This window comes from Battus philenor, unplaced genomic scaffold (assembly GCF_028537555.1).
Source record: "Battus philenor isolate CCGP_79_NKW_IND1 unplaced genomic scaffold, ilBatPhil1.0.hap1 SCAF_7, whole genome shotgun sequence".
Lineage (NCBI taxonomy): Eukaryota > Metazoa > Arthropoda > Insecta > Lepidoptera > Papilionidae > Battus > Battus philenor.
In genome coordinates, this window is record NW_027181737.1 from 10069771 (window position 1) to 10097100 (window position 27330).

The window sequence follows — 27330 nt, forward strand, 5'->3', positions numbered from 1 at the left end:
GAGGTCCATGATAAGATGTTATTATTGCTTTAACTGTTGTATTTCGCAGTGCGTGTTAAAGATCTTGAAACTTTTGATTTTGAGATTTGTTCAAGTTGAAGATATTATACCTTAAAGACCACTCATTATGAGCAGTTGTCTGGGAGCACGATATAGTTTTTTCATCTTTCATATTTTCTTTATCATTTTATTTCAATACTTAAGATTTTTTCTATACTAAAAGCGTGAAAAAACCTTTGTAGTGATCATTTTTTTTATAATTTCTAGAGACTTTTAAAAAGAATACATAAAAATCTAATCCACACTTAAAACTATTTTTTATTAAATGATAAGTATTACAACTGTCCTTGTGGTTGAAAGTTAGAATACTGTTATCAGTGAAGTGTAAGTCGTACTTATTATAAAAAAATAAATATGTTATAAAGAACAAAATAATTGGACTTATTCATTATTAAAATTATTATGGTTAAACATTAATTTCACTTACAAATATGACAAATATAACCAATAAAAACAATATTACATTAAAAATTGTATGATGTTACACCATTTGTGAACCTTAAATTGAGCGAGTATTTATTATACGTTTATTTTAATTAATAATGTATTTCAATTATTTTGAAAATTTTACGTAATATTATAGTTAACAAAAAGTATAGTCAAAAAGTGGTTAACTCATCATTTAAAAAATATTGAATATTGACAGCGACTGAGCTAAGGAAACGAGTTCGTGATATTTCTTAGTTAACCGCATAACGAATTACTGGCCTTTTACGCATTATTAGCTGACTTAAATGTATCTAAAAAGGTTACTCGGCAGAGTTAGAACGTTCTAACAGTTTAATAAAATAAGTCAGCAAAATGGTTTATTGGTCTTCTTTTGTTAATTGTAATCATAATTGTAATCACAATTCTTATTGAAATAGTATTAATTGGGAACAAGATAGAATCAAGAATGTGATTCGGCAGTAGGCAGGTTACATAAGTCGCATTAGTGATGATGAGTCCATGGATCGGTAGACGCGCTTACCTGAAAGGTGGACTGCCAACCTAGTTGACGTTGTCGAAAAGCGCTGGATTTCGGCTATATCTATAAGGGAGCCTAAATTCAAATTTATTCAATACAGACCCAATTTCTGTATTAGCTCTCGACCCGTTTTGTAAATAACTTATAAAAACTTTTTGTGACTTTAGATGTTTATTCCTTTTTAAAATGTTTACTGTAACTACGACAATTCTAGTAAAAATGTTAGTAAATTTTAGAAATAAAAAGATATATATGTGTGAACGTGAGTAATTTTTTTCTTTGTTTAGTATTTACTAATAGTAATAGGTATTTAATATCGTATATAACTTACAGTTAACCAAACGTGGCCTGTTGACTAATTCCATGTCCCAAGGTGTTGGGAGTAGATTTTTGTAGATGAACAAAGAATTCGGAGAGGAAATTCCTGCATAAAACTGTTATTAATCAGACTGTTTTAAATATCGTTTCATATACTGTCAGTTAGGAAATCCGGATAGTTTGATTTTTATTAAAAATACATCAGTAGAAATTCATATATATTACATCTTTTTACACACAAGTTTATACTTTCGCACGATTTTGAAACGTTGTATTTATTTTGCATCTACTGTATACTATGTAATAATATGTTGTAACTAAAAATAACGACGTGTGAAAATTTTTTTTCACACAAACAATCAATTAACAGGCGCCAATTATTTTAACAGGCGTAAAGCAAATAAACGCTGGTAATCTTGGCCCTTATTTTGTAGCTGTTTTATTCAAAAGCATTAACTCTAAAGCGGCAAATTATTGGAACTAATCGTGCGTTAAAGGAACTATATTTGTTTGTTTACTGTTACAAATACACCGAGCCTGCTTTCAAGTGATTTATGTCTGAGTCGTGCCTCAAATCTTTTGTTTAAGTCTGTAATTTTTACAGCCTGATTTTTTTGTAGCTTAATTATTATAATTATTTAACAAAAGAAAATTTTGTTAAATAACTCATATTTGTTAATTATGAGTCCATTGCTTGTATATTTACAATAAGAAAGGACCATCCAAGAAATTGACGCTCAAATAGTTTTTTTTTACTTTTTCCTATTTTACTTTTTATTTGTTGTCTTTTTTTTTGGAAACTTTTTTATTTAATTTCGTTAATATATTATTGCTATGAAAGCGATAGGGAAATTCTTTACTTGTCACTAGACAATCATTATACACATAAAAAAATCATTGATATGTTATGTGATTATTTATGTTTTACTGTAACTGCTTTTGAGAGTTGAAATGTTGTTAAAACAGATCCACTCGATTCGGTTGTTACGATTTTTTACGAATGTTGATTGTGGGTTAAGAATTAAAAGATATGTCTATATTTACATATTGTTTAATAAATTATTTATATTACTTTGAATTGATTAGTAATGATGATAAGCCTGCAGGGGATGCACGGAAGGCACAGAGTTGTGAACAACAGCATTAAATCTGAAAAATAATAGAGTTAAAGAAATATATTGTATAGTATTAAGTTTGTGAATAATAATAATAATAGCACTCAACATATATATTTTAAAAGCATATATATTTAGCTTTGTATAGGCTACAGTAATGTATTTACGGACAGAATTATAAACTAAGTTTATTACAATTAAAAATTAGTTCATAAATTGTTTTTCGTGTGTAAACTGATAATCATATCATAAATAATAATAAGCTCTCAAGTTAAGATTCTTTTGACAAAAAAATATTTTTGTCTCTTTTAGGCTCTTATATATTTATTGGTATCAAAATAAACCGCGAGATTTTATTGACCGATTTATTTATAAAATAAATATAAAAAACCGGCGGTGTTAACTTACCCAGTGTGGTCGTCGGCGGAGTAAACGACTTTGCGAACTGATCCGTCAGGTTGTACCAATGAATAGTAGCCATGCACGGCGTCGCCGTCACGACTTTCGTGCTGGGACTTGTGGTCACCGGTATGAGGATCAGCCACAGAATAAGCGAAATCGTATTTCGGATGTGCCTGTAGTAATTAGTGAAAATTTTTAATTGCAGATTTCTTGTTTGAAAAATAAATATTTGAATGTGTTTACTATTGTCAATTTTTTATTATGCCTATGCTTTAAATTTCAAAATTCTTTATATCTATTATTTTTATCGGTGTACTTTTTATTTCTCTTAAATGTGAACGGTATTATTATGAATTATTATTTACATTTCTTAATTAAGGGTGTCGTAGTACGTACTTATACAGTAGCACAGGCAACAGAATATGTATGACTTGGTAGACTATAAGGGAGATAACTGCCTAATTGATGTCTAAATTTTATTAAGAAAATATCCATAATTCGGCATAATTTACGTAATTATATCAACCAATCTGCACAGACGCTGGTTGTAGACCATTTCTCTCCTGTCCTACTCGAAAATTTGATAATCAATCTGCACAGACAGAGAGAGTAATTTCGAAATTAAGATGTATTGTAATCGACAGATTAAAACCTGTGAAATGTTACTTTGTTAGATACATACTACGAAAGAATTTAAAAATAGATTTAAAAATAACATGGTCAGTTTATTGACATAAGTATAAATGTGGAAATTTAGGAGTGCAGCATGTCTAGCAGAGGATGTCTTATGGCTAAAATGAACGATGGTAAATCACCGAAAATGTCGGTGGAATACGTACGTAATAATCGTGGTCATCGTACGAGGCAGGGCCGGTGTAATGACCAGAATATTCTAACGGAGAATAATGAGCTTGGAGAACTGGGGTGGCGTGCCCGTCGTGTCGAATTATACTTTGTGATGAAACTGCGTGTCCTAAGCCATGGTAAAGGCCGGCTTTGGCGACTGCCAGTATCGCACCAAGAGTTAATACCTAAAAATAAATAAAATTATGTAATTTTTTTCACACACAAATTTTTACATAATTAATTTTTCGCAATAGTATCATGTCAGATGACGATGTGGAATTTAAACAAATTTTATTACAGACACTACATCGTATACAAATGTAATATGTCAAAAGATGAACTCACTTTGCCGAACATTTTGCTTGCTTGTACTTTAAAGTTGTCAGTTGATTGATGTCAACCGAAACTGACCGTGGTTTTTATATGAGTTAACACCCAATTGGAACAAGTGGGGCTGACGGCGAACCATGGACCTCGGTATAACAATGACTGTAGACAAACGTGATTAACCCCGTTAGGCGACGTAATATGTGTCACGGTATTGATCTCTATTACCTTTAACCATGATTGTAATTTTTGTGGTGCGTGTAAAACGAAACTATCAACTATTTATGTTATGTAGCTAAAACATTTTTGTGTACCTTTTGTATCAGGTTATACACATAGTACCGTAAATGTTTGTTCCTAAACGAGTCCTTTAACTCGTAAAAAAAAATTACCGTAAAAATATATCGTATCCTTTATTTTTTTCAGTGGCGAAAAAAACAAGTGTAGAGACACAGTTAACGTTACATTAACTTAAGATCATATTTGACATCAGATTTGTTCTGAGAGATTCTTAAATATTATAACATAAAAATAACATAAATGCTACATATACATAAATACTGCACGACAGTTTATATAATAAACATAAATATAAACTGTCTTTCATTTTGTCTTTGATGTACGTATTTTTACATGTATTTACTTCGCTTACATCTTTATTTATTTCTATGACGAGATTTTGGCAATAGGAAATCTCTTTTTAGTAGCTAATTTCGACACCCAATGCATTAATAGTGACATACTCGGATTTGCGACAGAAGTAAGGGAAGTGGTAACAAAAACATGCATTTCTAAGAAATCTTGTAATAAGAATCTTCTTAATGTTCATTGCGATAAAGCCAATTAATTTACATTAATTTCTGTGTTAAATGTACGTAATGTTAAAGTATGTAATTTAAGTTCACATTTGTAATTGATTTTGTTATCATGGAAATTAATATTATTATTACATTAAAAACTGAAGTTGTGGATATATTGTACTTAACCTATTTATTGTATTTAATTAATAAATGGTCCTTTGCTTCGATCACGAATTATCTTTCTCCGTTAAAAGAAGTAACGTAATTTGCTTTAATTTGATTGCGCTTATTTTATTTCTGGATTAATTACCACCAGTTATTGATTAATAAATTAAACAGACGAAAACAATATAAATAACTAAAAAACCATGTACATAGGGTCGGAGTCTACGTATAAAATAGAACAGTGATTTGTATTGCAAGCGAAAGGAATATCAAAAGTGCGATTCGCAGCAGTGGGACAGACAAAGTCAAAATAGTTTATTAAAGGAGTAGTTTATTAAAGGATACATTCAGCCATTTATATTCGACAGCATAAAATTAAGTTTCCGTTAGTTCTAAATGTTCCACATATTGAGAAGAAACAATAATAAATATGTAGAATAATAATGAATAAATATGGGTTTTAGAGGGATCGCCTTCAAACTGAATCAAAGCTATTGTTTCTTTACCAGATGTTCTTTTTACTGTAATTTATAACCTAACAGTTATGTGAGTTAATAAGGTATAACGTTGGGCGTGGAATCGAGTTCTCGGCAGAGTCGTTGCTTTGATATTTTTGAAGCAGTGATTGCGACGATTTTAGAAATCAACTAATAGATGACTCGGTAATATCGTATTAACATGTGAAAAGTGAACACGGTAAACTTTACGTGTTTTAACAAACTATAGTTACAATTTACATTTGTGTGATATAACTGCTCGAATACATAACCTCAATAATAATTGTTTAAAAGATGAAAACATCTGTAACAATATTACAATGATATGCGCGTACTATGAAATAAGAAAAACATTAGAATACACGGTGGATGAAATATAAGGGCTCGTCCGTATTTGATTTCTTATCGATTTTCTGCCATAAAAAAATGATTATATTTTACCTATTTTTGTTCTCTAACGTAATGTTTAAAAACTGAAACGCATCTTAAATATCCTAGACATGTGTCTTATTACTTTAAATTACTTATTTGTTTGTCTTTATTACTTTGTTAACTAATCATTTACAAAATATTTTTTACATCTCTTCGATGATTTTAACTCAATTATTTTAACCACATAAAGATTTGAGCAGTAACCAGTGATAGCCCAGCGGTAGAGGTCAGTTCGTTTCCTGGGATACAGCCTTATTTTTTTTGATGACCCCCGCTATTGGGGGCCTCTCGTACCCCTCTATTTATGGTGGGACAGGGACTTTATTTGCAATTTATTTTTTCACATAGTTTTTTATTTTCTTTCTCTTCTTTCGTACTTTATTGTCTCTTTCGGTCTATTATCTAGCTTTCATGCTACAGTTCTTCTATCTTTCTCTTTTGCTCTGTTCAATCTTTCATTCTTTCCTCTTTTGTTATTACATTTTTCATTTTACATTTTTTTATTATACATTTTTATTTTACATTATTATTACTTATCCTATAATTATTCTCTATCACAGTTTTATTACTTTGGGTCTATTTTATCCTTTTTTATTTTTTTATCTATTTTCTATTTATTTATTGCGTTTTGTTCCTTTCAATGGCACGCCTTATATATTTCACACTCTGTGCAATTATCATATATGATTGCAACTGCTAACAAAGAAATTCCCCGAGGATGGGCAGTTGCATCCTCGACGTACAATTTTACCACACAGCATTCCCTCTAATGATATATTTGGGCAAGGTTTTTGCCTTGCAGTAGCCGTCTATGGGCTGAATCGACGATGACGAAACACACAAAATAGGTTAAAATAAGCAGTATAAACGGCGATCTTATCACCGGAACATTTTTTCTATATGACCATTGGATAGACTTCTACAGCAAGGAAAATAGAGCGGGCGATTATTAAGTTTTTAGTTAAGTTTTGAAATCTGTTTCATTCACTTATATTAAACTACAAAACACTTAACTAAGTAAATGTATCATATCATAATAACTATGAATAATATATAATTTAAATAGTTAAACACGATATGTACATAATAAAATTTTGAAGATAAAATTAGTATTTTATCTTCAGTAACTAGCAGAGAAGCTTTTAGTAGTCTTTTGAAAATAGATTACGTTTTTCACGCAGACATAGGTGTGTGGTGTAAAGGATATTTGGTTTTAATGTGAAAATTTTTGCAATTCCTTAACAAACACCAGAAATATAATCTAACATTCTTAAAGTACAATGGAAGTTGTAACTGATTTCCTTATTTAACACATGGCCAAAGAATGTTGTAAAATGTGTTATAATTTTTATTTCCTGTACTTAGTAAATAATTTAACAATATGAAGGCAATTGTCCGATATTACATTGGTAACATACAAGTAAACTTAAACTGCCGATATAGTTTCCTTACTGGTAATAGTTATATTTTAAGTTGAGGTTAAAATTTGTTGCAAATATCACACAGTGGCGACATAGTTAAGGTTGCGGGATATCTTTGGGAGAAGCCTATACCTTACAGCAGACGTCTATCGTTGAAAAGATAAAGAAGAAATACGTTTTTATCAAGTGTCATCGCTGCTAACATGATAACGTGGCCTTAAAATTGTAAACAAGTATACGTAGCAAAAATCTAAAATGATTACTTTTTATAAGAACGCTTCTGTAATATCATGTTGCCTTAAGGCAATCTCCAATATAAATCCGTATGAAAATTCCTTTTGCAAGTTAAGAACGTTGTTAGGACAAGGGAAATATTGTATTTTTTTTGTATCTTAAATTTAGTGATAAAAAGAAAGAGTTGTACTAACACTGTAACCTTTGTGTGTACCATAATAAGCTATTAATTAGTCAGAAATAATAAACAGTGTAATAATAATTAAGAAAAAGAGTTTGTAAAATTTGAATTACTACATTTTATAAATAATTATTGTTTACAGTCCGACCCAGTAGAATTTGTACAAATTGAAATTGAAAACTTCTTTAATGAAATATGTTAGTACTGCCAGAAGTTACTAGCGTGATACATTCGAATAGAAAAAATAAATCATTGTAACTTTCTTATTCATTTCTGTATAAAAACTGTACTTATATTTGTTTAGATGTAGATGTAGAAGCTTTAAAGCTATTTGCTAACATGTTATAATTACAAATTGACTTTTTTTTTTTGCTTTTAAACCTACAACCAATCATCTTGTACGAGAGACGTGTGATAACAAGCTCGTTTCTAAAGCTCCGGCGTTAAGCTTCATAAGATAGGCTATTGATTTAAGTGCGAAACACGACTTCGAGCTATGTTTCTATATTCAAATTAAATCTTTTGTGCAACAGCACTATAAGGACTACACATAAGGATCATAGTATTTTTACATCAAATTTGCATTGCAGATTTTTTTTAGACGCAGTTTAAATTAAGACAAAATTGTGTCAATTTACTTTATAATTTTATTCTACAGATTTTTAAATAAAGTTTAAATAAATAAAAGGTATTTTATGAATATAAACATTTATGAAGCATCTGCTTAATAATGATGATATGCTGGGATAGCGTGGACAAGTGGTGCTGTGTTGTGAACGACGGCATTGAATCTGTAAACAATTATTTTATAAATGAAAACCAAAATAATTTGGAAAAAAAATGTATGAAAAGTAAATATAAATACCCGCTGTGATCGTCGGCGCTGTAGTCTACCGTGCGAACGGAACCGTCAGGTTGTACCAAAGAGTAAGAACCATGTACGGCATCTCCGTCACGACTCTCATGCTGTGACTTGTGGTCTCCGGTGTGTGGGTCTGCCACAGAGTATGCAAAGTCGTACTTGGGATACGCCTGTAATTAAATTACTTATATAAGTTACTCTTCATAGACTGCATTGTTACCTTTTGTCAAAATTTATAGTATAACTTTTCGGTTAAACACTGTGAGATTCCACCCGCCCATGGGTTTCAGTCAATGATGGTTTATAGTAGTATAGATTCAATCTTACAGAAAAATTTAACGTTTATCTTGTTTAGTAATCTTAAGGTTTTAAATATGTTGTATGCACGTTGATAAATTTTTAATTAAGAAGATAAAGATTTTATTCATATATATTAAATGCGAGGGTATAAAGTGGAACAAATTTTTATTGTAAATGACCATATTCACAATGAAACTGAAATAAAAGATACTGTACAGATGACATTGCTAAGGTCGACGTAAAATGAAAGACATAGGCAGCTTTTTAAGGGCCTTATTGGAAATCTATGTGGATGGCCAAAGTCCTGCGGTAAATTTCCTATGGCTGAAATGATGATGATACTTACATGTTCGTTATGTCCATTGTAGTGTTCAGGGACATAATGTCCAGCATAAGCTAGTGGAGCAGCATGGATCGTAGGATAACTTGCATCATGTCTTACAATACTTTGTGAAGATACGGCGTGTCCGTGCCCATAATAACCTGCATTGGCGGTCGCCAAAAGAACTCCAAGGGTTACGATCTAAAAAATATGATTTTTGTTAACAAGCGGTATTTTTGGATTGTTTGTCAATAAATTAAAACCAATGTTATACTTATTTACATATTATTGTAATTACACGTGGTGATTCAAAATACATCTGAAAGTTTTAAAAATGTTAATTCTATTTCTATTCACTCCGTTTAAAGTCATCACTTTAAATTAAGTACTTTAGTATTGGTTTCTGACGGGTTAATAACCTCTGGTTACACAAAGTCTGTAGGGATAGATAGTAAACCATAATATATTTTAATATGTACTAAGACGAAATTTTAAAACATTTTATCTTTCTTTATTAACATTATGTTTACATTATTATTTTCCAAATCATTGATTTTTGGATAATTCGTAAAGTTATACATTCACGCCTTTTAAGCTTTGATAATTATAATTAATCATCCTGCATATACATGAAATCTCTTCAGCAAATACTTCGTTTGTATTCTAAATTCAAATTTATGGTGGTACTTACAGTGGCGAACATTATGAATGGTAACTCGACGTAGCTAGTTTTCGAATTGTTGTCAACAGTCGGGTGATATACTTTTATATAGAAATTAGCAAGCGCTATTGTACGGTGGGGCGTAAGTAAACCTTGACTTTGTATAATTGATTTTTGTCACACATGTCAAGAACGTGAAATTATTCTATATAATGTATTAAGAGAGTAGTAAAAATATAACATGTTATTGGTAATTTTTTTACGTAGATGTAATGGCTTTTATCTCACCAGATGGAAAGTGTCGATGAAGACTAAGGTGGTACGCGCCCACCCAAAAAAAACCGGTTCACTCAGATTTTTTTTTCTTTTTTATTTTTCAGATTTGTTCAGATTTGCACGAAGTATTTATATTTGCTTCCTTATACAATATAAAAACAAAAGAAAACAATATTTAAACTTTTTACTTGATTTTTTTTTATTATTGGTCGCCTTTATTTTTAAACGGCAGAGACCTATATTATCTCACATTTTTTTTCTTTCTTATATTCCTTATTCCTTTATCAAATACCCTTAATTTTAACTCTTGTCATCGTTTTATATAAACCTTAATTTTGATACCATAATTATCATAAGTCATTTAGCGTGATAGCGTAGCAAATTAATTCAGATACTATTTTATATAAAATTAACTTACTATCTTGTTTACTACTTTATTATCTATTTAAGTTATATTGATTTTAACTTTCTTATTTATATTATTCAAACTTATTTAGCAGCTCCTGATGATCCGGCAGCAGCCGGCGCCTTACTTCCACCAGGAATCCTCGTGCTCCCGTTCCTGGCCAGAACATTTTTCATTATACGCTCTTTGAAAGCGAGAAGTGGCGCTCTAAGTTTTTCCTCAGCGATGGTCTTCGACAGCTGGCCATGATCTAACCTTCTCACAATTTCTGACTTCAAGTCACCCCTGCGCCGTTCGTACTTCGGATAGTCTAGTAATAAGTGTAACGGCTCTCTGTCCTCCTCGGGAGCGCAAGCCCTGGGCCTTCGTGCCCGGTGAGCATGTGATGTATCTTTGAAGTAGTGTGATTGGATAATCGCGCACTAGCACTGTAGGTCATCCGAACATAAGGCAGGCACGCCTACTTTACTTTGGCGATTTTGTCCTCCGAGTAATGCTCCTGCCAGCCCTCCAATGTCCATTGCACATGCAGGCTCTAAGCATGCGAGAGGGGCACCCTGTCATAGATTGGCTTAGTCTTCGTCTCCAAGGCTGCCGCCCTCGCTACCTCTTTTGCTTGCACATGTACCTGCAAGCTCATATATGCGTTGCTACATTTAGGTTTGATCTCCTTCCCGGTTAGTTTCGTTCTCATCAGTAACTCAAGCGAAGATAAAAGTCGCTGGGAATCTCGGCGATATTTAAATTTATTTATTTGAAGCAACATTTTTCTTGAACACAAATCGGAATGCCTAATATAATAATAGAGTCTAAATTTTGCTTGACAGTCTAGCGGAAGTAAAATATAGGTTATTTTGCTTTTCATATTAAACGATTCGCTTAAGAAATAGTTTTACTTCTTTGATTAAATCAGTGTGATGAACTAAATAAAACGAGAACCCAGATTTTTGCTTATTAATAATAATACTAGATGTCCTTAAAACGATGCTATAGATGGTTTTTTTTCGTTCCGTACCAAAATATACTTAGTGATATTTAATAGACATCAGTTATAGAAGTAGAGGAAAAGGAAATGGATGGTAACTATGTTGCCAAAATTAAAAATAACTAAAATTGATTTTATGAATAGCTATGAAGCTTATTAATAACGGTATGGTTAACTTAAAAATACCAAATCAATAATATTTCCTATTTTGCTGTCGATGAAAATATTGCAAAATTTTGTTACGATCAACGGTATTAAGGTAAATAGGCAACTTTAATGAAATATTAAAATTTTAATGATTTTACTATTCAATTTGAGAATATATTATGTTCCTTTATTTATTTCATTTAATCATACTTTTATTCACTTGGCACCATTTACAGTAACCAATTGTTTCCGTCATAAGGCGAATGTCAGAAGAACTCAATTTAATAGAAACTATAATCAGGTTTAGCCTCCTATAATTGAATCCTCCAACTTAAACCTACGATAATTCTAATCGACAAAGTATTATCACAATGAACGTAACCCAGTTTTTTTTATTATACGTTTCACAATATCCCTAATACAAAAGCAAAGCAAGTTAAAGAGCAAAGTACACGTAGTCCTTCCCAAGAGTTACCGTCTAAATGTTCCTATTATATTATTTGGATCTTTAAACAAGTTTTTGTTGGGTAAAATTCATAAATTTAATTCATAACAATTGTGTTACGATATAAGGGAGTATATTATACTATCGTACAGAGTTGACAATGAGAAAAAAGTACGAATAACATGTCATTGACTTAAACAATGTTTCTTAGTAATATTTTCGGAGCAATAACACAATAAAAAAAGAATTATAAAAGTAGTTATTTTTTAAAACATATTTAATAGTGACTAAATAAATTTAATATTCTATTGCGTTAGAAAATAATATTATAAAATAACTGTAAAGTGTCGAGTTACCCATAAAAGAGTTACTACAAATTTTATAAAGTTTAGGGAAAGGTGTAAAAGCTGATTTTTATTATTAGTACTTAACTGATGAAAGTCTTTTTAGTTATATTTATAAATATTCTTATGTACATAGATCACATTATTAAAAACATTTTCACCTTTCAAATACATATTTGTTAAGTATATCGATTACTACTGTCTTAACGAAAACTAAATCGTGACAGGTTGGATTAAAAAAAACGCTACTTTAGCCTTAAAAAGTATTATTATTGTAGTATCTTCGAATCGCATGTTTTATTCTTTATGTGCTCTTTTGTATGGCAGTACTTCGAAAAGATACTTTAAAAAAAAGGTTTGTCTCTGTTGTTTAACCAGCATTATTTGATTGATGTCAATGGTCATGCATATTGGTTTTATAGAACACGACTGGTATGCGCTTGCGGTATACCAAAGAAATGTGTTCACGCACCTTGAATCGGTCAATGTCCATAACTTTTGGTCTATCAAGGTCACTGCGATAATTCTTAGAGTCTGCACCTACATTCGACAAAGAGAATAACTTGCTTTAACGTTTTACATGTACACGATTGCCGTGATGGGTTGAAACTAAAATGTTCAGTTTGTTGTTATAGAATATAAGCGTGCATAGCATTAGTATCATGTTGATGTTCACGTAACAAATAGATAATTTATGAAAGTAAAAAATGTGCAAATGCTTTGAAAATGTAACTATCGAGTTTCTTGCTATGTTTTTCCTAATTAGAGTTAACGTCCCGAAGCTCGCAGTAGTCTATAGATAAAAAAACATATTTTTTTTAGTATAATATAAATGGGTCGACTTTTTGAAGGTGCCTATTCTCTCTCTTCTCATTTTTATTAGCAAATTTAATTAATTTTAACAGTTTTTAAGTTTAAAAATGTTACATCACTAATAATACTAACGCAGATGTTTTGTTCATAATGAATACATGACCTAATGAAAATTATTGTACGTAATTGTATAATTTAAAGAATTATATAATATTTCATACCATGTCTGTTATTAAACATTGTTTTTAAGGTTTTATAATTATAGTCCTTAATATATTAAGTTAACTGACGTGTTTTAATTAACAACCTCGATAACAAATCAAGATAAATTTAAAAATATTGCTAAGATTTATTTTAAGTTCGAAATGCTTATTATTAGTACATGTCGTGTAAAAATAATATTATAAGTAGAACGTTGTAACAACTTAAAACAAGTTAAAATTACAAAAGAATTTTGTTAGACTTTTACATTCGATCATAAGGGCGAAAGCGTCGGGTTATTTCGGCAAATAAAATTCTTGTTCGACTAGACATCGATGCTTTTTGACGAATCTTTGTAGGTGCATTAGGTGGTGGGTGCGTTCGCGACGTCACGCTCCTCGACGGCCTGTGAAATAAATTTATTTTGAAATCATACAAATAAAAGTTTATGGTTGGAACCAATAACGTAGTGTTAAAAATTTATCGGACTGTAGCACGTCACCGGGGTCAAATTCTACCTTAAAATCGCAGCTTTTTAAATTAAAAATAGCAGTTGTATACGCTTTTCCTATAAATTCCATTGTGAAGTTTCTAATCTTAATATAATAAATTTTAGAAAGTTATCAAACTATATCTGCTCAAATTATTTATGCATATTGCAGCCAGGCTGTATCACGTAAAATTAATGCAATGGATTGCAATAATTTTACTGTAATAAGGAAATTTGTAAAAGAGCTTACAAAAAAACCGTACTGAGTTTGTTGTGAGCTCTTTAAATATCAGGCCGTGTTTGTAACTACTGTAGCCACGCATCATCTACTAAAGAAGGATTTTAGAGAATCTCAAATTCATTCCAGTTTCTATTAATTTGGTATCTACTGACATTCTCATGACATACATAAGATTTATTAATATTTCGGAGTTAAAATTAAAGTAAAAAAATCAATACATATCAGCAAAGCTCGCAAAGAGTAAGGGTGTATAATTTAATTTAGTATAATGCGCGACACCACCATTTTATACAAGGCACACATTGTGGATCATCGTTCGTACATTCCTTGTCCTTGAGAGGTAGTACCTGCAGCTGGAACATTACAAGGCTGATTACAAAAACAAAACAAATATTAACAACTTACAAATTTATCATCATTGGAGCAGTACGTATTAGACACGGCATACTCGAGTTTCTCAAATAACAGCTAACAATCGTTTTGAATTAGTAGCGCTGTATTAGTTATGTTGAGATAAACGTATTGCGAAATTCACGTAAAGAATTCGGCTTATAAATCTACAATAAGTATATGACGAAACATATATTCAGAAATTTATTAGACAAAAAACTATAACAATTTCATTGTTTAATTTATTTAAATTGTTTTAACTCGATATAATTCATGTTTTGTGTTATACACAATATCCGATTGATTTAAATTGGTATGATCGTAATGTATTTATAAAACGAAGTGTATGCCCAAATGACTTGCTGTCAGGCGAAGTACGGCCTTCATATACCTTCGATCCATGACTTGTAATTCAAGGTACGTTCCTATTATTAGTGTAATGCCAGAGTTTACAAATTTAATTGTCCTTTGTCACACATGATCTAAGTTGTTAATACTTTTAATGGTGTCAATTACATTAAAATTTACATTCTAGAATCAATTTATTTAATGAACACTTCTTAAGAAATCAATAGCTAAAAGAAATAATAAGGCGATGTTGTTCACTTTTAGTTCCTAATATTACAAATGTTTTTAATAATGATGAAACGATAAAAACTAATTGAGCATAAAACGTTTGACAGCGTTAAAAGAAATCTTGACGTATTTTATTGAAAATTGAAATAAAATTCTTGGCAAGACATGGAGAAGACGAAAACTCTGTTCTCAGGTTGGACTTGGCAAAAAGTCAAATTAGGTATTTCTTACTATTAGAAAGAGGCCATTGATCGAATGAAATTCTACTAGACTTTTTTCGGGAAACTAAGAAACATCTACTCGTCCGATATCCCTTAGTGCGTCAAGACGAAGGTCTATGTCAAATGTGTTACAAGTGATGACTTATGACAGTGAAATGAGGTCTTTCACTTCGGACGTCATTAGGAAACTTACAGGCATAGCCTAGCGGGTAGATAGAGCTATGTGAGCTACATGGCTGCAAAATAGGCCGGTTATAAGGTTCTGGAGTGGAGGCCACCGATTAGTAAGCGCAGCGTCGGACCTCTACGCAGAAGACAGGCAGACGATCTTGTTAAAGCCGTTTTATTTTTGTTTAACGCTGAAAAAGGTGAATACAATGTACATTATTCCTGTCCATTTTTAAAAAAAATCGTTTACAAAGTCGATTTCGAGTAACATTTCCTATGCATCACGTACCCCTTAAATAGCTTAGTTTTAAACATTATTTGTATAAAGGTTGGAGTTTAAGTCAAATAATAACTATGATCTATAAAATAGACCCCTGCGTGATTACGAATCACATGTCTCAAGTACCTTGAAGCTTAGCGAAGTAGCATGATCTTAATAATAATTGGTCACAGTCACTGTACTAGAAATGGTTATACGAACTTATACCTTGACTTTTGAATTATATAGCTCTATTATGCGCTATGTAATATATGACTCATACTAGTATGGTTTGAATTGATTCTAATTAGAAAACGTTTTTATTGTTTGTGCATTAGTGAACTATTCGTTAATGAATGCTTTTGATGATCGCAGGTCGTGGGAGAGATTCCTCGGCACACTGTGATTAGATTATGTATCATAAAAACACTGTTTACTAACAAAAAGATGACAGCGTAAGGAAACAGTAAAATCCCAGACTTATTTTAAGCGTATGTAATTTTCAGCAAATCGATATCAGCCTTTGAGAGAAGGTTTATGTCATTGTAGTGGAATATTCATAAGGCTATAAAATACATTTTATAGTGCTTCCGAACTGCTGTACCGCGCACTAGGAACTTTCGCGGTGAGGTGGGACCGACGAAGAAGTCTCCGTTATGAATGCCCATAACGGAGTAGTCAATATTCCTCCACACCATTATAGAGTTTTCGGCAGCATTATAGTTGTTTGTGAAGCTAAGGACGCGAAATTATTCTTAACGAGAAATAATTTTCAAGATTGCTATTATTATTATTATTGCTATTTTTAGTTAATTGTTGATATAATATTTTATCAAACTAATTATTTAATTTTAAGATTATAATTTCAGAGTGTTAGAAAAAAATTAGGTAATGTTAATGATGAAACAAAGACAATATTTAAGTAACCAGATGTGATGATTAGTTTACAACATAGATACAGATTTTAGAGCTTATCAACATCTGGACCACCGGATCACTCTCCAACGACCAGAAACTGCAGCTGTAACCTACTACAGTACAATCATATATTTATTAGAACAGTGGTATTGTGGAATAGTACATTATTAATGCAACAGTTATACTAAAAAGGAAACGTTTCATCTGTAATTCTTTCGCCGGCAGTAATAATGTAAATGCGCATGGACGATATATGTCATCGCTTCAACTTTCTTATAATTATAAAATAACAATAAAAAAAACTATTTTATTTATATTTAGATCGAAGCATCTTTTTATTTAATATAAATATTTAAAAAAAATTATAATTCAATTTCTTTTAACTGTTGTCGTTAAAATTAATCAAATTGAATGAAAGTGAAAATGAAGCGGAAAAGGCAAACAAAAAGGAAGATAAATTTTCAACTCGTATTTTATTCATAAAAACAGTAGCGTGTGGAGTGTCAGTGTGACGAATTTTTAGCTAGGTTATTGATTTTATATCTTTGACATTGAAAACTTAAATTGATTCAAATTAATTGCACATAAATTTGAATAACGCGAGAACATTTTGACCTTCACTGTTTAATTTTAATTTTTTTTAAATCGTAGGATATTTTTTAAGAAATTTTTATTTCAACACGAAAGTGTATTAAGTAAATACTAAATTGAGAAATCTATATTCATTTAGCGCTACGCTGCTACTAAACGTATTGACATAATTTACATCATTTCTGAAAAATCATGTATAGTGTAAAAGACATCAGAGGAATTTGAAAAAAAAATCTTTATTATTTGAACGTATATATAGTTGTGTAACCTATGTCCAGCGGTGGACGTTCTGTGGGTTAAATGATGATGAAAATATTATTTTGTGCTGCCCTTAATAATCAGAATAGAATTTTCTTCACTATGTTTTTTACACTCGTAAGCGAGTCCAAGATGAAAATAATAAACTACTAGAAATAATTTTGTTAGTAATGAATCGAAGTCATCAAAAAGTAAAAATTCTTGGAAGGCTTAAAGAAAATAATTATTTAATAAATTAAACTTTTAATTATAAATATTATCACTTGTCTACAAGTTATGTTCAATCAAAACCAAACAATAAAATATTAATAAAATTGTTTAGTGATGATAGTACGTAGCGATTGGAGCATAGTGCACGGAGGGAGCGGAGTTGTGTACTTTGGCGTTGAATCTAGAACAATACAAGCAAAGATATTTAAAATAGTATTATCATTAATAATACGTTAGTCCTTTATCTTGGTACATTTTATGAAATTTAGACTTGACGTGTTTCGTTTTGTTCAAAGTTAACTGTCGTTATGACATGTTTTGAAGAACTGTCTTGAGGTTTTCATAATCCAGATATTTCTTTGGCATTTGCGTTTACAAAATAATGATCGAAAACGAAAAGTAGGCGATATTTCATCAACATCATGACCGGTCTTTAGCTGCTCGCATCTAGTGTCTTCCCTCGGTCACTTATTGGAGGGCCTACTCTCGCCGCGGCTTCCGGCCTGTGGTCACTATTCAAAAACCTTTTTTTGCATAAAAACATGTGTGTCAGATGGGCTTAATGGACGGTCACATTTTTTTCCCGACAACCTTAGGAAAAATTAAAACCATATCTTTTGGCTACAAAATATCTAAATAAATAAATAATAAAAGTACATAGGACCAACTAAATATGGTTGTCGTAAACCTGTTTCATTTTGAACGAATCTTGTATATAATTATGAAATAAGTAAATAATGAATGTTATGAAAATTCTGGTACCCATTGTGATCATCAGCACTGTAGTGCACGGTGCGCACGGAGCCGTCGGGCTGCAGCAGCGAGTAAGATCCATGAACGGCATCACCGTCACGGATTTCGTGCTGTGATTTATGGTCACCGGTGTGTGGGTCCGATACCGAGTAAGAAAAGTCGTACTTGGGATAAGCCTGAAAAATTAATATTTACAGTGGCTAACGTTGCACTGAAAGTGTTTAGTTCAGTTAAATATATTTTCACTTCTTAGTGAATATTGTAGATATAATCATTATATCAGGCATTCCCATGCCTATGATCTATCATTAGCAGTTCGTTGCTGGATATAGACCACCTCCATTGATTTCCAATAACACCGATTGTATGTAATGTAGCTTACATCAATTCAATGATGTAAATATAGAAAACTTTTTTCAACCTAACACTATGTGCTCATTGGCGTTAATAGTTTCGAACAGGCAAGTGTTGAGGGCACTTGGTTGCAAATCTTTACGTCAAAGTTTAAGAGCTACCTCGGGATTCCCTGCTCGGGCCACAATTATGTCTCCTGTTGTATTCAGAACATGTTCAACGCTTGCTTTGGCGAAAACTACTTGAAATGTCTGGGTGCAAGGTCTTTTAAAAACTCCGGGGTAGACTGTTATGAGTTGTGCCAACTTGTTCAAGCGTGTCAAAAAACGTCGAAACATGAAACGGTTGGATTTTATATATTACGAATTTTCCGATTGTATTTTTGACAAGGGATTCGATAAGGCAAGCGAAGCCTATATCGTTGATGCTCCCTCAGGAAACTAATTATCGTCAAGGACTCTTTATAAAACTGTATTTGTAAAGAGAAACTGTTAAGTTTTTGGCCGGCTCTTCTAATCAGAACTGCCAGCGGTAGCTTCCTGTAGGGCTAATAACGCTGATATTTTATGTTGATTGACATTTCTAAAGTGTATGTTATAGCTTATTTAAATAAAGAATATTTAGATTTTGATAGGAGTCACTAGACTCAAGCGGTAGAAGATCTTTAGCTCACGGTCCTTCCAAGTAGTACATCCCACGTTTGGCAGAGGATACCCATCAGTTAAATGATGTTCATATCGAAAGGAAGGTTTAGGATGTCATAAAAACTTACATAATAGTCGTGTCCTCCGTAATATGCTATAGGAGCAACATTATAGCTTTTGTGGTAGGCTAGAGGTGCGGAATAGTCAATGTCATGACGCCGAATGCTTTGCGATGATACCGCGTGACTGTGATATAGGCCAGCGTTGACTGCCGCCAACATAGCACCGAAAGCAACTATCTGCAATTAAAAGAAATATATAACAAACATCAAAAATAAAAAAAATATTTAGAATTAAATGATCTCACTTTGCAAAACATTTTGTGTTCTTTAGGAGTTTGAAACAGATTAATATTATTTCTGCAGCTCTATAGTTTTATAGTACATTAAACAGTTCATTGAAGTGGGGTAAAGAAAAGCGTATAGACCTTGGTTCTAAATTAAGTTCTCTAGCTAATATGCCGAAGGTTTCACCCGATTCAAGCGATTTACCTAATTGAAATTGTAAATTGGCTAGTGCAACTAATAACGGCACACAATAATTACCAATTGTCTTTCTTCATTGTAATGTTATTGATACATCTGGTATATGGTAATTTATAATTAATAACTTGATTCACGTGCAAAGTAGTGGCGATTGAAGCAGCATTAAATTAAATCATCAGTGTGATTAAATACTTACCAATAATAGTTACTTACCAATACTTACCAAAAGGTTGGGTTTTGGGTAATTATGTTTATTTATTTAACCGAGTTCATATTCCAGATAGTAACGCAAACACAATCGTTTGATTCATATTGTATTATTTTTGTTATGTGCCCTCTAACGGGATACAAGTATCACCTGAAACAATGACTCTGTACTCTGTACTTGGCAGGTCCATTATACCGAACACAAATCACGTGATAAATTAGTAGCAAGAATGTTCTTCTTTATAAAACTATAATATTATAGGATATATCCTTTTATAATACAGACCGCAAGGTATCCTTCTGTATTTTAAAGGTGTAGTTTAATACCTTGGCAGTTAAGTTACATTGCCGATAATTTATCTTATTACAAATCGATAGCATTATGTTAGAGTAATATCATTATTTACTTACTTTATCATATCAAGTTTTAAATAAATTGAGAATTTCATACCATTAGATATACCATTTATTAAAATTATTTAACATCGTGAGTTTATTTGCTAGCATGACCATAACTCCCCACACTATTAGATTCATAGTTTCGTAGTAAATATAAGTATAACCTAAAATCCCTGCTCTTATCAACGTCATCATTTTAGACGTACTGCTTTTACTGCTGGAAATAGGCTACCATAAAAAAATTCCAAAAGTATCGGTTGGCCCGTATTAAGTGTTTTTCGACAGCTTTAAGAAAATTCTTTGTCCACCTGTCTATTCTCCTTTCTGGTGGAAGTCCTGCGCTGTTATTGCCAGGTCCTGGTTTTCACTCTAGAACCTTAAGGCTAAAATGGTGTAATGTTGATGCCTTATCTCTCTATATTAATGAACTATTATAGGTTGAATTTTCTGCCACACATTGAATTTAAAATAACGTAATCTATACTTTGTTTGGATAGGAAATTGCTTTATGCATCAGGAGACGTGTATATATGTTAATTAACAAAACTCGCATGTTTGATTTTACCCTAAGCACGCCAAGGCCATAGACGCGGCTCGTAACTACACTTTATTTAAATGATTTGCATTGTGTAAGATATGTTTCAATGATAAAACTGAGTTACGGTAACTATACCACGTATACTATCTCATAGTAGACGTTTTATCTGGTGTAATTCTTGTAAAATTTTTGAGAGGTCTTCTGCACTAACTAGTTCAGAACTCAAATACGTTAAATGTACCTTATATTTGCAGGCGGCGTTGAGAAACCGCCTGTCCACGTATTTCCTTCTGTTTTATTTGCAAGGAAAATGAAAGCTCAAAAATCTCAAATTAATTCCGCATTAAGTTAAGAGAAATATTATATTTTAATAATGTCCTATTAATATTTTTATTTTCTTAGTAAAAAAACATTGTACGTACACTTCTTCTACATAATTTTGGATTTCATATTTTACGAAGAAATTATTGCGATGTGTTCCTAGCAAAACAATAATAGCTCTGGCAGTATGCTTGGACAATCAGTAAAGTTTTTAAATGATTATACAGGTGCTAACCGAAAGAAGTGACAAATTTCATCATAATCGTCATTTCAGTCGCAGGATGTCCACTACTTGACATAGGTTTAAAAAAAGGAGCAGTTAGAAGCGACCTAGATCTACCGTCTTCCGACGACCATAACAAAGTCGTGTGTCTACTTTGTGGGCGGATGTCCTTCGCTGCCTTTGCCGTTCTATGTCTCCACTCCAGAAACTCATGACCCTACCCACACCTTTTATTCTGCGCGCTATGTGGCCTACCCAATGCCACTTCAATTTGCCATCTCGCTGATCTATGTCGTATGTCGTATACTCGTACAATCGTGCGTGTATGGATCTACACATTCCTAATTCTATTTTGTTAAGGTGACGTGAAATAACCTACGCAATGATCTAAAGTTCGTTACTTTAATATTTTTTCATAAATTATTAAGCAATATTATAATATAATATAAATAAGTTTTGTGTGATGTTTGTGTGATGATTTTGAATATTTGTTTGATTCACAAAAAGATGATGAAATGCACATTAATTGAAAATTTAATACACTCAGTATTTTTGTTATTTTTGAACAGCTTGTGTGACAAACTATGTATCAATTTTTATTATATTTAAAAAAAAATTAATTTGTTCAAAATTTAAATTTCTGGTATAATGTGTTATTCACCTAATTTTATATTGTACAAATAAAGCAGCCAGATTTTTGCCATAAAAAGAGTTAAGTATAATCATAGAACAGCCTGTGGTTGATTATGAACATCACAATGATCATCAGATGATGAATGCCGATGAACAGACAAACTAAGAAAAAGCCAGTTTGTATTACTAAGGGCACGATGCGCCTTAAAATATATCTCTAAAACATTCGAAGACGTAATTCTGGCTCACGGACTCTACGTTGCTTATAGTTGGAAGAACACCAGTATAATTACTGTAACAAAGCTTTTTAATTAAGATACTAAGTCTCTTTTTAATTAAGATACTAAAGCTCGTCGGTCTCTTCTTTTAATAAGATTTCAAATCGTCATTACAAAAGTTATGTTCATTTATCACGTAATTTCAATATACTCGTAATTAATCGTATTTTATTTATTTGTTTAAGTACTATATAACTTTTTTATAGTTTTAAACTAATTCATAAACTCATATAAAAATATTTTACAGAGAAGCTTAAGACAATTCAAGCAAGTTGTTTTTTACAGGCACTATTCTATGTACCTCTTTGGCTGAAAGAAAGGTGGCCATAGTTTATTATGTATAAAGTAGCTGACTATATATAGAACTAATATATACTATATACAGAAAAAAATTGTGGCCTTCGATCTTAGATGAAATATTGGCTTGTGTGATCCAATATTGTTATGTCATTCTAGTAGATAAAACAGTTGTTGCATGGACCTTTTTTATACCTTTACCATTTTGAACGTAACACGCTAGTATTTGAAATATTGGGTGGTCTGAAGGCCCCGCGTGTGAAGTAATGATTGTTATACAAAACTAACAAGCCTACACTTATAGTTAAACATGCCTTTCATAGCCCGAGATTGCTCAAAATTTAAATACTTGCAGTGGTCGCCAATCATAACAGGTGTCAGATCAAAAGTTACGTTGCTACCGCTATTTGCTCACAGTAGCGAATACAGATATATTTTCGCCGCTTTTCCTCAATTTCATATGACTTGTGTATTGATTATATTCGATCCTTGTCACCTGAATGTATTAGTTTTGGTTACACTGTATTTACAATAACATCAATCTATATTAAAAATATATTGTATCTAACTTTTATGTGACAATAAACTTAAAAATATTGAACTTACTTTTTATTTTGAATATTACTAAATTTTTCAATCACCAAATCGATTAACGTCGCCAATCACATTAGAAACAACTATCTTTTGTATATTATTTTTAATATGCCGTAACATGAAAGTTGTATGTATTAGTACATTCCGCATGAATATTTGGCTTTATTTAATAAATATGCATTATTTTAACGCATTTGTCGACTTGATGTATTTTCTGAACTTATTTTCTTATTTAAATGTGCGAATAAATGTACATGGAGGTGCAATATTAAAGTAGAAAAAACTGTGTTACATGTCACAACTTCGTATATTAAAATTAATCACAATCATTGTACAAAAAGTATAAATAAATAACTCAAATATACATAAACGTCTTGTTTGCTGGTGAAATTAATAATGGTGGTAGCCATGCGACGGAGCTGGTGCCGGGTGTACCGCAGGTGCTGAGTTGTGGACTACGGCGTTAAATCTGTGAAAAATAGAATTAAATTTATAAATAAATTGATATGTGGAACATAGCAAAACAGTCACGCGAAGTTAACCCTTTTAAATTAACATTTCATAGTCCGTAACTTAAAATTGATCACAAAAATAACTTTAAAGGGATGATTTATATGTAATTTTGTAATAGATGATCAGTTTTACCCGGTGTGGTCGTCAGCGGTGTAGTCGACAGTGCGTACGGAGCCATCGGGTTGAAGGAGTGAGTAGGAACCATGTACGGCATCACCATCACGGATCTCGTGCTGTGACTTGTGATCACCAGTGTGGGGATCCGCAACAGAGTACGTGTAGTCGTATTTTGGGTGAGCCTGCAATAAATTAATGTTTTGTTACTTATGTCTTCATAAGGTTTTACATATTGATATGTTTCCTGTTAATAACATAGGTGCTAGAAAGATTTGTAAATTACTTACATAGTAATCATGGCCTTCGTAAGAAGCAGCTGGGGCAGCGTACTGGGCCACGGGGGCGTACTGCACAGCATGCGCAACAGGAATAGCAGCATGGGCAAGAGGAGCAGCTGCGTAGCCTGCATAACCTGCGCTGCCTCCGTACCCTGCGTCGTGACGTACTATGCTCTGAGAGGACACAGCAGCGCCATGTCCATGGAGCAGGCCAGCGTTGGCGGCCGCGACTAGAGCACCGAGTGCAAAAATCTGAAAGTTCATTGATATATATTCACATTTACCGTATGCAAGGATTAAACGATGAACAAGATATTTAAAAAAAAATTTATATTGTTCATAAATTTTAATACAATAAATATCTGTAAGTATTACTATGTCGATAAATATTATTATATTATATTTTTTAACTATATTATTTTACTAAGAGACTCACTTTGCTGAACATTTTGTATGTGTATGCTCTAGCTACTAAGACTTGATTGCTGTCAACTGTAGGAAATAATGGTTTTATACATGTTGGACAGCGGTGCGTGCTTTGAGTTGAGTGGGGCAGAGAAATGTACGCAAACACCTTGATTGTGTTATTGCTATTCAAGGTACTAAATCTTTTCTGAAGTTCGTAATCACAAATTCTTTATATGGGCCTATTGCAAATGTGTATGCTTCGTTAAACGTGTTGGTGCGACAGGCTTTAATATACTTTTTAGTAATCTTATTGTGCATAAGGCTTTGTTTAAATATATGTATAAATGTCATGTATATATATGTAAATTAAAACAATTCAATGACAATTAAATATGAAACGTTTAATTACAAAACTGATTGTAGTTATGACATTAAGTATTTTATATGATAATTCTTATACTAGTTTCGCAAGATGCGCTTGTAATTAATGCGACGTTATATTAACTATAGCACAAATCAAAATTAGGTTCACGTCTTGCCGGTTTTTCGTGCTAATGTCGAGTAAAGGAGGAAACTTGATGCGTGATCCTTGTGTGCCCTTTGCAGCCAGAACTAAATGTGGATCAGAAGCACCTACTAGCGATGCTCACATCAACTTTAAAAAGAATGTTTTGGTACTGAACAATATTTTTTATTTATTTATGGTTAGACATTGAGTCTAGTCTAGTTTATTTAAAATAAGTTTATGAAGATTTTTGGTTGTCACAAATAAAACATTATAAAATAATTATAAGGAAAGAAAACAAAAAACGTCATGGGTAGGCCAAAGGCATGTTTTACTGTTCAACAAATGTTAATCGGTTCTACCAAGTGTATACTAATAGGAAATTTCAATCTACGTTCATTCAGATACCGCTAGAAGGACTGTACACTACATTCCTATAAGTGGATTGTCCACTTAGAGGATCTATAAATCATAAGAACTAGAAGTAGTGCATATTTGTGTTTTATATATCTTCATTTGAGTAGGCATTAACACGAACTTTTCAATCATCATTATTTTAAAAATTATGAAAAGGTTTGTGTAGTCTGACCATGAGTAAGCTCACCAGATCGGATTGCTAATCTGTCGAGAGGAGCCGGCTGGAAAATAAATTGCAGCTGTTTATTATTTAAATTTAACTATGTTTGATGTATGTGTTATAATATAAACCTTGTAAACGAGTCAACAAACCAACTTCTATATATTCCGATAAATTAAAAACTGTTGAATACTTTAATAAAACCTATTTAACGGATTTCATAATTTATATTTTAAATTAAGAAAAGAAACATCGAGAATATAAAAATATCTTCGAAAACTTTATTATGTATTCGTATACTTCGGCCAATAAGGATTTTAAAATTTTTTAAAGGCGAAATGTAGGCGTTACGAGTTTATTTTATTTATTGTATCAAGCATTGTAGATGTCCTGCGATAAGGTTGCCACTTCGTGGACTCCACTCCGGAACTTTATGGCCTCAGTAACCAGTGAGTTCTGCGCGCTGTAGCCTGCCCACTTCAACTTGCAAAACTTAGTTTAGTATGATTAATTGTGCGGTCGTGACTTTTTAATACAGTTTCATTACTTATTCTGGTGTCAATTATCAACTACACTTATAAAATTTATAATTTATAACAAATAAGTTTTACGAAAGTTTTAATTTTTTTTATTTCCGTTACAATTACTTCTATATAGATTCAGACAAGAGTTCTTTAAACTCTTAAGGACTTCTTAATCTTAGGCTTAGTACATGCGCAGGCGTTTAACTGACATAACACAAAATATAGTTTGAAAACAATAACAAAGGATAAAAAAGAAAGGAGAAATATTTATTGCCATTTTTTACCCTTAATACCTGCATATATGATGCTATACATTTATTTATTTATTATTAAAATTCAATTGGTAGTGTTTAACAATAGTTGTATCATAAACTGTTAAAATTATTTGTGAGTACGATGTCGACTTGTGCGTCATTTAGCAGGATCATTCGAGGGAGACTTCTATGTACTAACTGATCACGATATTTCTGGAACTATAGGAGACTTATATAGAGACTTGGAATTTGGTAAGAATATTCCCTTCGACTAGTAGAGGTCACGAAGTTCTATATGCAAGGGGTTGATAAGTCGTTCATTAAGTTCGAAGAGGCTCTAGTATAATGTATAAAACTTAAATATAAAGCAGAGTTACATGTTTGCAATGTAACAATTAGCTGGGCAGCTTAACGTTATTATTATTATGTTTAGTTTTGATTTTGACAAGAGTTAAATCAAACAATTATTTTGATACTTTTTAAATTTTTTTTTTTAAGTTGAATTATAGTATCGTTTTA

General features: G+C 31.8%; 4 protein-coding genes across 4 annotated transcripts; all 4 read right to left on the reverse strand.

Moving 5' to 3' along the window:
* Positions 1-2406: 2406 nt before the first annotated feature.
* Positions 2407-4086, reverse strand: LOC137931068 (cuticle protein 7-like). Its single transcript, XM_068774469.1, has 4 exons — positions 4054-4086; positions 3702-3893; positions 2869-3035; positions 2407-2494 (listed from the first exon to the last, which is right to left on the reverse strand). Exons 1-4 carry the CDS (start codon positions 4063-4065, stop codon positions 2428-2430), a joined length of 438 nt encoding a protein of 145 aa, XP_068630570.1. The 5' UTR covers positions 4066-4086; the 3' UTR covers positions 2407-2427.
* A 4316-nt stretch (positions 4087-8402) lies between these two features.
* LOC137931069 (cuticle protein 7-like) lies at positions 8403-9975 on the reverse strand. The gene is made up of 4 exons (XM_068774470.1): positions 9941-9975; positions 9274-9450; positions 8631-8797; positions 8403-8556 (listed from the first exon to the last, which is right to left on the reverse strand). Exons 1-4 carry the CDS (start codon positions 9950-9952, stop codon positions 8490-8492), a joined length of 423 nt encoding a protein of 140 aa, XP_068630571.1. The 5' UTR covers positions 9953-9975; the 3' UTR covers positions 8403-8489.
* Positions 9976-17881: 7906 nt separating this feature from the next.
* On the reverse strand, positions 17882-19990 carry LOC137931070 (cuticle protein 19-like). Its single transcript, XM_068774471.1, has 4 exons — positions 19968-19990; positions 19729-19899; positions 18612-18778; positions 17882-18030 (listed from the first exon to the last, which is right to left on the reverse strand). Exons 1-4 carry the CDS (start codon positions 19977-19979, stop codon positions 17958-17960), a joined length of 423 nt encoding a protein of 140 aa, XP_068630572.1. The 5' UTR covers positions 19980-19990; the 3' UTR covers positions 17882-17957.
* A 3946-nt stretch (positions 19991-23936) lies between these two features.
* LOC137931063 (cuticle protein 7-like) lies at positions 23937-25011 on the reverse strand. The gene is made up of 4 exons (XM_068774464.1): positions 24980-25011; positions 24553-24795; positions 24281-24447; positions 23937-24104 (listed from the first exon to the last, which is right to left on the reverse strand). The coding sequence occupies exons 1-4, from the start codon at positions 24989-24991 to the stop codon at positions 24026-24028; spliced, it is 501 nt and encodes a 166-aa protein (XP_068630565.1). The 5' UTR covers positions 24992-25011; the 3' UTR covers positions 23937-24025.
* Between the last annotated feature and the right edge of the window lie 2319 nt (positions 25012-27330).